Source organism: Malus sylvestris, chromosome 15 (assembly GCF_916048215.2).
Source record: "Malus sylvestris chromosome 15, drMalSylv7.2, whole genome shotgun sequence".
Lineage (NCBI taxonomy): Eukaryota > Viridiplantae > Streptophyta > Magnoliopsida > Rosales > Rosaceae > Malus > Malus sylvestris.
This window is the reverse complement of record NC_062274.1, coordinates 50,838,093-50,850,773: the sequence shown is the minus strand read 5'-3', so window position 1 is coordinate 50,850,773 and position 12,681 is coordinate 50,838,093. Positions and strand designations below refer to the sequence as shown.

General features: G+C 35.0%; 1 protein-coding gene across 1 annotated transcript; it reads right to left on the bottom strand.

Moving 5' to 3' along the window:
• Window positions 1-5,430: 5,430 nt before the first annotated feature.
• Window positions 5,431-10,221, bottom strand: LOC126603820 (cellulose synthase-like protein G2). Its single transcript, XM_050270782.1, has 8 exons — window positions 9,548-10,221; window positions 9,127-9,222; window positions 7,924-8,064; window positions 7,537-7,749; window positions 7,324-7,423; window positions 6,924-7,099; window positions 6,355-6,708; window positions 5,431-6,051 (listed from the first exon to the last, which is right to left on the bottom strand). The coding sequence occupies exons 1-8, from the start codon at window positions 10,160-10,162 to the stop codon at window positions 5,506-5,508; spliced, it is 2,241 nt and encodes a 746-aa protein (XP_050126739.1). The 5' UTR covers window positions 10,163-10,221; the 3' UTR covers window positions 5,431-5,505.
• Window positions 10,222-12,681: the final 2,460 nt, after the last annotated feature.

Here is a 12,681-nt window from a genome sequence, read left to right as displayed (position 1 = left end):
CTCAAGCTTTAATTCTAGCCTTTTTGGGCCTGTTGTGGAGTCCTGAAGATCTAGAAACGTGGGATTCTTTATGGCTGGGCAGTTTTCCCAAAGTTAGAATAGGAATGTATTTCCTAAATTATCTTATTCAATTATGTTTTCTAGTTTTATTCTAAGACCTTTTCTAGGGAGGATTTTATTTTGTAGTAGTATAAATAGGCTATTTAGCCATTAGGGTTGAGTACGCACTACTTTGGAGAACTCAGTTTAGAGAGCATTTGATGATTCAAGTTTATTTTCAAAGTGTTTTCTATCTTTATTTTTAATAATATTTTGTTTTATGATTGTTTGTAACTAATTTCTGTTTGCTAAGGTGAGGCCACGAGCCTCAGCAAGAATATCTAGTTTATTTTCAATTTACTTATGATATTACGAATGCAGGTTTTGAATTATTAATCACCGTATTTGAAACTATCTTATTGTCTTCATGATTGGCCACTATTAGGATATTTAGAAAAGTAATTTGATGCAATTTTGGCAGAGGACTATACCTGAAATTTACTAAGGCTTCTTGTGGTTAATAAATGTAACTTTACTTAGGATGGACGCCACATCCTAAAGGTTGCATGGTTTTTCAAAAGGTTTTCACAAAACTTGATGAGTCTTGCATGCTCACATTCAATATGGACACTACGGATGAGTTGCATGTTAGATATACGTTCTACGTTGCAGGTTCCAAGTAGGACATATATTAGGAAAATCAAACCTTCCAAATATGCATGTGTAAGTCATAAGTAATTGGAAGAACTACGTATGATTGTTAAGGTGACGGCGGAACCCTAGTGCTTAATTTGATTTTCAAAATCGTTTTCTTTTGTTTTTTTTTCTTTGCTAATTTATTTAATTTTTTTTAATTAAATTCATTTTTAATATTTTTAAGTCATAAAATAACATTTTTTTTGTTTTCAAATAATTAATTAAAATTTGGTTCTAACATACGTTATTCATTCAATCCCTATGGAGGATGACCTTGCTAAAGCCGACTATACTACAATTATCTTGTACTCTTACAAGTATTTTAAGTGTTTTTATCCCTACTTTTGCAGGTGGTAAAATCCTATCATAAACGCTAGGATTATTGATTATTACCAGTACTGAGTTTAGCTAGTTGATGCCAGCAAACCCTGGGTGCTATATTTATGCTAGTGGACTGACACGCCCCAATCCCCATATCCCCAAATATCAGGATAGGCATGTGCTAGCCGACACCCCAGGGTGACGAAGCCACTTTAAACATGCATGCAAATAAAATATGTGATTAGAAAGAAATATACCAATGCAGGAACGCGTTAAGAGTATACAACTAATTAAGAATAATGTGAAAAGATGATTATAAAAGGTATGAATAAAGGAATGGGTACCACACAGAGAAGACTTGAAGGTACCTAAGCGGAAGTGTCCTGACACCGGGATTGTGTGCCTCGACTTTAACTCCTGAGAAGGAGTAAAAACAAAAGAGTGAGTGGACCAAAGTTTATAATAATAATACTAATAATAAGAAAACCATTTTCTTTCTGAACATACTAACCCCCTGTTTTGAAAACACACACACACACACACACATATATATATAATACTACATAGTAGTTTTTTGAAAAATCTACATGCCATGAAAACGTTCATAAAATTAGTACGTATAAAACCGTACTCATAAATGAATATAGCTTCTCGAAGGTAAATCCGTAAAACCTCCGTACATCACATCAATGATGTACTCTCTAGGGGTATCATAGTCGCCTGAAGGCAGTACTTGTCCCTCACCTGAAGGTGAAGCTATACGTCACTGGGTTATGCCAGTGAAGAAACATGGTAGGCCCTATCATCTGAAGGTGAAGCTGTACAACTCTGGGTTACGCCAGAGAAGAAACATATAACATCACACATCGACACTAGCCATGGCTAGTGAAGCTGTCTGACACTGGTTTCACTAGTGAAGCTGGGGGTATGACATAAATATCTCACTCCTCATTTGCCAATGAAGCTGTCCATCATCCGAAGGTAAAGCTGTACGACTCTGGGTTACGCTGGAGAAGAAATATATACATAGATATTCTCAATTGTTCCTATGGCCATAGACGTCTACATACTTGTGTTGTTTGGATGTGTTGTATGATAACCCACTAGATAAGCATCGAAAACATACCTTAAAACTCATATCAAATCCGAAGCTCAAAAGCTCAAAGCATCATCTCATAAATCCAAGATAGATCATATTCATAAATCCATAAAATAAATCATATTTGAAATCCATAAAATCTCATATACGAAAATCTAAAGAATTCATAACCTTTTTGTAAAAACGTAAATTCAATAAATCATAAATAATCCATAAAACGTAAAATCAGGAAATCATGCTTTTCGTGAATGCAATCCTAAAATTTTATAAAAATATGCAAGTTAAGAAGGGGTCCACTCATAGGTATTTCATTGCCCCAGAGCCGTTCGAACTAGCGAGGATGGTGGCACTTCCCACCGATGCACCTATTAAAGGCCGTGACATGACCAAAGTTGGTCGGAACACCGTTCGAAAATTGTCAGATTTCTCATAGGAAACCATGTCGGAAAAGGAAATAACTCGTCGGAGAATCCTTTGAACAGTGGTAGTGCCATTGTGAAGAAAGGGAGAAACCATGCTGAGCTTGGGGTTCGTGAGTCCCACTTTAATAGATGGGGAAGGTTCGTAAAGGTGGTGGTGGTGGTTGGTTTGTGGTCTCGCCAAAGTAGGTGGCTTAGGGAGGAGGAAGTGCAGAGGTGAAAGGTTGAGAGTTTCCTGGGGGGAAAAAGGAGAGAGAAGAGAGGGAAAAAGAGAAAAAGTTCTAGAGAGAGAGCGAACTCGTGGAGAACACCCCAAAAGACCAATTTTGCCATGTGTCACCACCCCAGTGGTCTATGATGGAGAAATAACCCAAATTGTAAAATAACCAAAATACCCTTATCGTTCCAAGTCTCGTAAAATCTTCGTCTTAACTCCAAATTCAATTCCACTCGTGCTCACACGTTCATAGCGACAAGTCCTACAAATATACGCCAAGGAAGTGGGTTTTACGTGACATGACAAGGCAGTCAACATAAGTTAACATTTTTACCTTGAAGGGCATTTTCGTAAATTTGAGTTTTAAAATTATAAAAACATAATAATTGAGGACGGGTCGTTACAATCTACCCCCTTTAAGAAAATTTCATCCCCAAAATTTAAAATAAATTGCTATAAGTAAAATACTCGAAAATAAGGAGAAAATATGTATATATATGTATATATACACACACACACAAAAGGAAGAAATCCAATTAGAACGGCTGCATAAAAGAGAATGTTTTCGTCGCGATCAGATTGCAATGATTCCTCTTTCATGCCTCCAAGCTCATACCTTCTTCCTTCCTTAATATAATAGTATAGTATAATACTCATATAAAAATATAAAGTTAAAAATACATATTATTATGTAATAACTTAAGGTCAAAATATATGCGTATAATAAGATAACATCAAAAATAGATTGATATAATAGATATAGATATATATAGCCTTTAAGGGAATGGATTCCCATTTTCCAAAAAAATTGGGGACATCCGCTTAACCATTAGATTTGACTTTAATGAAATTCTGTGGTTAAGAGTCTGTGACCTGTGATTTAATCTCAACCATAGAATTTTATTAAAACCAGATCTAATAGTCAAGAGGATATCTCTATTTTTTTTTAAATGGAGATCTCTTTCCTTAAAGGGCTTGTATATATATTAACGTGCAATTCAAATACTTGTATTAGTTTAAAATCGAAAGTGGCTCGGGATTGATCGCGGTCAATGAACTTGATAGCCACGATGGCAGAGTTCATAGGGAAGCAGATGGCCTTGGAGACAACGACGCTGACACCGGATCCCACTTCGTCGAGGATTTGGTAGGAGGCAGGGTCCAACGGGAATTGGACCTTTTTGGGAAGTGGGTTTTCTTGGTGGGAAGAGAAAGAAGTTGTCATTGGATAAGAAAAAGATGAAATCTTATTTATCGAAATGGGTTTTTGGGATTTCTGGGAAGTGATTTTTGATGGAGAGGATGAGTGGGTTGTGAGGGTGAAGAAAAAGTAGGGTTTAAGCAGCAATCTTGTGAAAGGTTGATGGTGAGGCTGTGAGGGTGGCTTTGGGACGATGCATATGAATGCCTACTGCTCTCTGTTTTCTGGGGCTTTCCTATTCCAGTTGGGGTGGCATTATATATTTTGTTGTTTAAACAAAATCTTGATTATATTTTGAGGGGTCTTTTGGGAATTAGGATTGGGTGAAATAAAAGTTGGTTTAATATAATACAGTTGGTCTGTTTAGTTGTCAAGGCATCAAGATTGGAGTCTTAGGGTCATTGGGCGGTGTACCACCTTCTTTCACCCATGTTTGATTCTATTTTCACTAGTCAATGAACGAATTTTTGGAGCTGGTGAAAAAAAAAAAAAAACTACTAGACGAATGGCTAATTGGTAAAAAGAAATACAGAAGTCTTGCTACGAACTGAACTTCAACAGAACATACACCAGTCGATTATGAAGTCGGTGATTGAAGCTTCAAACACGTAATCTTCCCTTGCTATATTAACTAGGTTTCAACTCCTTTAAGAAACAAACCGAGCTTGACCTTAGACATGCTCAACTCATGAAGCATGTGAGTGGCCCTTTAAAAAGAAGTTTGAAGAACATGTTATACAAGCGGACCATCTCATTGTTGTAAAGTGACTTGTACAGTTGTACTGAGTTTGAATTTCATTTTTACCTCGTTTGAGCTCTGCGCAAAAAATAAATGAGCCAAACGAAGTTAACCTATCATGAACTTTTAACAAACCTAACTTAAACATGATGATACTCGCAACATTTACACCCTTAGTCAAACTTTGAGGGGTGATTTTTACACACTCTATTTAGCTTCTCACACACACTCTTTATTTTTTTGTCGTTAGATTAAATAAATCAACTAGAAGAGAGAGATATGATTAAACATGAGAGTAAGAGAAGCTAAAAAAGATGTGTGTTTATTATTTTCCTAAATTTATTTGACCATTAAGTTGATTTGGAAACATATCCTATATATTATTGATTAAATGAAAGCGCGATTTGGAAAAAGGACCTCCAGAACTAATGCGGACTTGGACTATGGAGATACATGTTCTTACCTATTAATGTTGCTGCCAAAACTTATTGGGCTTAGTTTATGGTAACTTTGCTCTGATCACTAGTCAAAGACAATTTAATGGCGTTTCTTTCTTCGAAATTATGGCTGTATTCATGCATTCCTATTACTTTGGGGGCTGAAGTAGAACTCTTAGCCAAGAGAAAAAACAGAGTAAATCTTTTAGACACCCCTACATTTACAATATCCCAATGATTAATAAGGAACAAAAGCAAAGAGTGGAACAATAAAAACATTTAGGAATCATAGTATTAAATCAGAAAAATGTAGACACATATATAGGGCATGGCCTTGCTACATGAAAATAATAGAACCAACAAAATAGACAATGAGGGAAAATAAGGCAGATATTAGGGTAACAGATAGTGGAATACTTCCTTTGTCTTTCCTTATTAGCATTCCTTCAATAATAGGGTAGTTAATTACTATGACATAAAAGGCTATGAAGATTTGTATGAACATCTTGTCCAACTCCCCCACAAAGATCCCTCTAGCAATCCCCACAGCAAACGAAGCCATGTTCAAGATAACTAGGGCAACCATTGGAGCAAGAAATTGTAGTGATGTTTGGAAATCAAATACTCCCATATTGTAAAGCTTGAGTTGTTCAACGTCGTCGACTTTATTTGTTGGGAGAAAACTGGCTTCTCTCATACCAAGTTTCTTCATGAAAGCATCCACACTACCATATAAGTGAGATGTGACTGACTTCATCATCCATATTCTCTGCTCATTTACCCAATGTTGAAATGTTGATCCTGTTGCAAGCACCTCGTATAAATGTTTAGAGAGCGATGAAAGGAATACGAACGAAAATACGATAAAATACGTATTTGAGACCTGCAAAGAACAAGAACATGATCGGCATGTTAGAATATAGGAATCATACTCCAAGGTGTGAATTACCTATAAGCACTCTAAAAAGGGTAATGCTTTCTTATGTACTTACGTTTGTATACAAGTACTTATATCGACAGACAGTGAAATTGAATTTTGAACCATAAATTTTGTCCATAATCAACCACAATATAAATGGTTTAGATTCGTAATAATGGAAGTGAACATTCCCCTTGTTGCTATAAAAATTCTTAATCATATTCAAATATATATAGTTATAATGAGAGGAAAACAAAATTTAATTACCTCGGGGTACAAAGGAATGCCATTGAGTAGACACACTTGAGGAATGATAGCAAAGCACCAGAGTGTCAAGAAATAGAAAATGGGGAAGAGAGCAATTTCTGCATAACACATGCTTTGAAGGAAAGTGTGGGTTTTGAAGGGGCCATATATAAGAGGACTGAACTTGGAGATAGCAACATCAACTAAGCCAGAGGACCATCTTGTCCCTTGGACCAAAAACTCATCCAAATTGGTGGTGCCATTACCCAAGAATTGTGGCCTTTTTGGATCAAAAAACACTGAAATCCAACCTTTGCAATGCAAATGAAACCCTGTGAAGTAATCTTCCACCACTGAACCATATAAGAAACCAACCTGCATGCCACAAATAAGAGTAAGATATCACCATTAGCATTAGAGGAATGCTAGGCTCAGTCACCTCCTGCGCAAGGTTATTATGATCTGTTAATACATTGTACGACCGACATCTATCAACTACTCACAATTGACGCTTACCATAATTATTTTAATAAATTTATCTTTCAATTTGGGAGTGAAATATAAGATTCCAATGGTTTGATTGTACTTGCCTCTTCACCCCATTTGGTGCCATCTTCATAGGCACAAGAGGCTAGTAGTGGGCTTTCATTTGGATGTGCATTATTTCTCTGGATGAACATATGGTCAGGCTTCTTGATTTGGCGGAGGGATTTGATGAACTGATTGGACGGACCAAAATATTGTCTAAGTTTCATTGCATCCCCATCTGAAGGCATATTATGATATACAACAGAGAAAAATGTCCACGAATTAATTAACACGTATATCTATAGTCGATCGATACATCATCCAACAGGTATTGCAGAAAATTTGGTCAATTAAAAAGTATATATATGTAATTGACAAGTTCATAAATTTGATATATATGATATGCTTATTATATATTAACTCTAATTAAGGTCTTTTAATTAAGACAATTTATATACTGACCTTCACTAATGGAACTTCCACATAACGACACCCTCTTGATGTAGTAGCCAGTACCACACACACAGGGCCCTCCAAGCCCATCATAACCTTGCCATAGCAACTATATATATACAAGTAATCAAGACCAACTAGTCAAAGATTATTCTATGATGTAAATAATACATTTACGTATCAATTAATTAATGTAAAGTTTGTCTTTGAGTTCTTACATACCATAAATATTGATCTCAACTGACTGTCATAGATATCGTTGGTACTGATGTTGTGAAATTTATGAGGGAATTGAACAAATGCTAGAGAGGGTGATATCTTGGGGTCAAGATGGAAGCACATTGCTTGCCGAGCTGAACTTGCATCATTGCAGTACATGTCACAATCTAACCCAAATACGTAAGGTGAATTGCTTATAACTCCCGACACACGTAGCTGATCAAAAAAACGTTAACGTTCACTTGTCAAATCATGTAGCAGATAAGTATAATTTAATTAAACTGCCAATTTGAATCATTGAAACGAACTATTATTTTTTAACACACGACAATCAATTGACAACTTACATAAGTAACTATATAGGGTAAAAAGAGAGAAATGCATGCATACAAGAACATTGAGCGCTCCAGCCTTGAAATGATGGGGATGAGAGGGTCTTTTCTCGCGAGAAACATAAACAAGGAGAGGCATATTTTTTGCTTCATTTCTTTGAATTGCATCATCACCTTCACTGGACGTTTCTTGTATTACCTGCCAAAATTCAAGATATGGTTCTAGGATTATTTTGTATTATATAATTAGAGATTTGTCTTTCCTTGCAAGAGTTTTCTTTTTTTTTTTCTTTCTTTTTTCTTTCGTTTTTCTTTTTTGTTGGATTCTTATAGCAAGCCGGCCTGATGGTGAAAAAAAATTAATGGTATGAATGGTGTGGAGACCACTTTTTCCTATTTGTTGGATATATTGGCAAATTAGGAAATAAATGGGAAAGTAGGCACATGTGAGTTGTGAGGCAAGGCTTACTCTATCAACGTTGTTAATTACATGTTAATTTGTTATGAGATAATAATTTGACCGTCTCAAATCAGAACATCAATGGGCAAAAGATTGAAATTTAAAATAAATCTGATGTTAGATTACATATTGATTATAGTCCCTTGATGTGTTCTTAATTCAAAATAATTAATATGTATTTTATTTAATGTCTCCCATTAATTATTAAAATTTATTAATATACAAATTTTAATTTATTTTTTGACAAAAAAAAGTTTTTTTAATTTTTTAATTTTATTTAACATTCTTCAAACTTGAAAGACTCAATTAATGTACCTAAATGCAAGTACCGAAATGTATTATATTAAATTAATGTACCTAAATGTGTACACCGAAATGTTAGTACCAAAATGTATCTACCGAAATGTATTATATTGAATTAATGAATTTAATGTACCTAAATGAAGAAAACAAAGTACATCGAAATATATTGTATAACAAAAATTAGTTTATGTAAATGTTTACAACAAAATATATTACGATTAATGAAATGCAAATGAAAATTATAATGAAATAAAATTAATACATCAAAATTAGGAAGAAATAGAGAAATAATAAAAACATCAAAATATAATAAATAAATAAGGTGATTAATGTATCAAGAGACTAAAATTAGATTTTGATCTTACTCATAGTTTTAGTTTAAAAGTCATCTTTAACAAGGATTAAAATGAAGTTTTCTATATAATGGGTCTAAATAATTTGTAAAACTAAAGTACTAATCAACAAACAATGTGATAGTAGGGTACAAAATAACAATACCTCAATGACTGCAGAGTGATCTCGACGCATGTTGCTCCTGGCGTCCTCAATCCTTGCATTTTCAGTTACTCTTTTCTTAAACACCTCGTATGCGTTCTGCAATCAAATCCTTACCATCAGCTTTGTTACTGAGAAATATCACACTTATGTATCTTCACACATGAGGAATTTGTTTTGAGAAATATTAATTGTAAAAAAAAACAAAAAAAAACAATCATCATGCACTCATTCCACGCTCCTTTTATCATTCTGACCATTTTAAGTATCTTCTTTAGAGTAGTGTTATATTTATCATCTATTTGTATCATCTTTCGAATAGCTGTAGGGCACACCAACACATATGTGTCTCATTTCTATTAGAGAGATGGTATAATTGATGATAAAAACAGATGGTAAGAATAACATTTTTGTTATAATTAACCTTAATATGCTCTTTCTCTTGTACGAACTCACTACCCCCGGAATCACCATCCTCATAGCCATCTCCCTCTCCTCCTGCAGAGAAATAAGCCTCAGGAGCCGTACACTTGATCCCATACCTCCTACAAAACGGAAGCCACCACTTTGCAAACCTCCAAGCCTCTCTCATCCCATTCAAAGTCACGGCAGCACAGCCGTCATCAGATAGATACACATGAAGCTTCTCTGGTGGATAGTCCATTGCCATGGCTGATAACACCGTGTTCATAACCATCACGGTTGGCTCCTTCTCTGGATCCGCGGTGCAAATTAACACGTCAATTGCCGGAAGTTTGTCATTCTCCGGCAACCTCTCTGGGAACACGGTTCGCGAAACTGTCCGCCAGCGAAATGATTGGCTGAGGAGCCATTCGAAGGCAAGGAGGATTTCTGAGGCAAAGACAAGAAGCCATGGTAGGGTTGTGGCTTTGGTATTGGGGTGTTGGAAGAAGAAAGAGGCTCTATAGTAAAACAAGAACGCCAGAGCGACTGAGTGGACGAGGATATGCGTTCGGTTGATGAAGTTTGAAAGCTTGTGGACATGGCAGAGATGGAGAGGGAACTTAGGATTCTCCATAGCTTCTTATGTGGCAATTATTTGTGTTGTAGCACTCAAGTATGACAACAAGCAACACCATCCACCTCCTTTTAAAGGACCAATAACACTGTCTACTAAATAATTTAATAAAATTAGAAGAAAATTTTAAAAGTTTGTTTCTTTTTCTGGATATAGTAATTAATATGCGTTTTGTGTTTTCTTGGTCAGCACGATGGCCGCCGGTGGATGACTTGTGTGATTAATATAGGAATGAGGACGACTGGTTACTTTAATTATACCTATTAACCTTTGTTTTTAAACGGTTCTAGCAATAGAGTAAAATAATTTAAACATGTGAAGTTCCTGTACTAAACGTAATAAAAAATCGACCTTATATGGTTAATTAATGGTAAAACTCCTTAACTACATAAATTAGTGATTCCCTTAACTTGTAGTCGTGTGATATTTTTTTCTTCTTTTTTGTCTCGAAGTACTTGTCATATGTTGAATAATAGTAGTTGACGTCTAAGAATTGGCTACAATATTTGTCATTAAGTAACATGTTCTTGAAACTGGGAGGTGTTAGCTGTTACCAGATTTTTATAAAGAGAAAAGACGAGAAAGATATCTTAAGAGCTTCTTATAGAATTCCTACTCGAATCATACTCTCTAAATCGATTTTGACCAAGACAAATGTAGCGGCTGGCGGTACACATCAGTTCATGTCAAAATTGTATTTGCAACCACGAAACTTCCTGGCTGCATGCAATTTTGAGTCCTAAGTATCAGATTAGCCTCCTAAAAGAACAAGTTGTGAAATGAGTGGTGCCCAAGACTATCATTTCCCGGAAAATATCTTCATTTTTTTGGCATGTTTGGTTTGGACATGGCAGAGATTAATTTGTGCTGAGCCTACATAAACTTCGTGGCATCAGAATGGTTTTGTTTAGTATCTCAAAATATGATGATAAGGAATAATCTTTCTAGGTCAGGATTAGTTAGCTGGAAGTTTTTCTTGGGTTCATCCTGTTGGTTATTAGTCAACAATCTGTGATAACTTATATATGCTAATAAATAATAAATGCAATATAAACTAACAGAATATAAACTAGAATATGAATTATAAAACAGACCACTTGAAGATCGAGGCTTGCGTACCGCAATGTCCTTGAAACAGAAATTTCGTCCCTACTCTGTGCTTGTAGTTCTACAGACGTCTGTTCCACCAGGATTCAACGATCTAAGTCAGAAATTCCAGCACCGGAAAATAGACTTCTGGCGAATATTAATGTGGTTCTCTCAGTAAGAAGGTTTATGAATGTAGAAGATGAAGTTTATTATTTCTGTGTTCTAAATGCTATGCAGATGTATGAATATATAGCAGATAGATGCCTGTTTGCAACAGGTATGAGAATGGGGTGTGACTGTTGGGAGACATCTCTTCAGAAGGGTGTTTTGCTCTGTGTTCAGAAAAAACTCTCAGACTTCATCTGAAAGGATGAGTCTTTTCATAAAAAATAATTAATTAATTAAATTCGAATTTAATTAAAAAATAATTAAGTAAATCCGAAAAATAATTAATTAAATAATTTAAATATATATTAAATATAATTAATTATAATTAATTACCAATTAATTATCACACCCCAAAGCCCAACCCCAAGGGTGAGCCCAATTTTAGTCTCCAGGCCTATTACTCCAATCACTTTCTTTAAAGGACAAAACCTTATAAAGTGATAAAATCTTTTGGGAATGGCCAATGTGGGACAAGGAAATTTCTTGGGTTCATCCCTTTTTATCCAATATTAACATATATTGTTCATGTCATTTAGTACAATGATTTAGTGATATTTCTTTTTATTTATGAGTAGAAAGGTAGGTTTAGCTCTCGCGCAATTTCAATACCATATTATTAAGACAATCCCCTTGTGTAATTTAATTCAATATAAATAATATCATTATATTAATCTAACATATATTGTTCCTGAAATTATTCTTTTATGTTCCACAAGATACAGAGAATGCATGAGACTTTTCTAAATAAAATCTTAAGATATATAGCTCTAGCGCAAGTTTAATACCAAATTATTATGACAATCCCTTGTATAATCTAATTCAATCTTTCATCTTTGTGGAAATAATATCATTATACTAACCTAACATTTATTGTTCCTAAAAGCATTCTTTTATGCTCCAGAAGAGACAGAGATCGCATGAGAGTTTTCTGGAACAAAAAAAATCTTAACATATATAGTTTTCTAGGCAATTTTTTGCAGAGATTTATGGGACCACCAGATTCCATGCATCTGGTTGAAACCTTATAGAGGTTTGGTCTAAGAAAATACCACTTTTGCTTGGACCAAATAAGAAAAATACTTAAAACCTAAGCAATTTCTCTCCGTGTGTGAGAGCTTTTTCTCTCCTTGAGTGAGAGCAGTAGCCCCGCTAAAGTTTGTTCCTCTTGTCGCTGGCCCTAATTCTGATTAGGGTCGGTGGCAGCCCTTCCTTCTTCCTATTTGCTTGCTCTTTCTTCTTCTTTTTGGTGTGTTTCCCTGCTT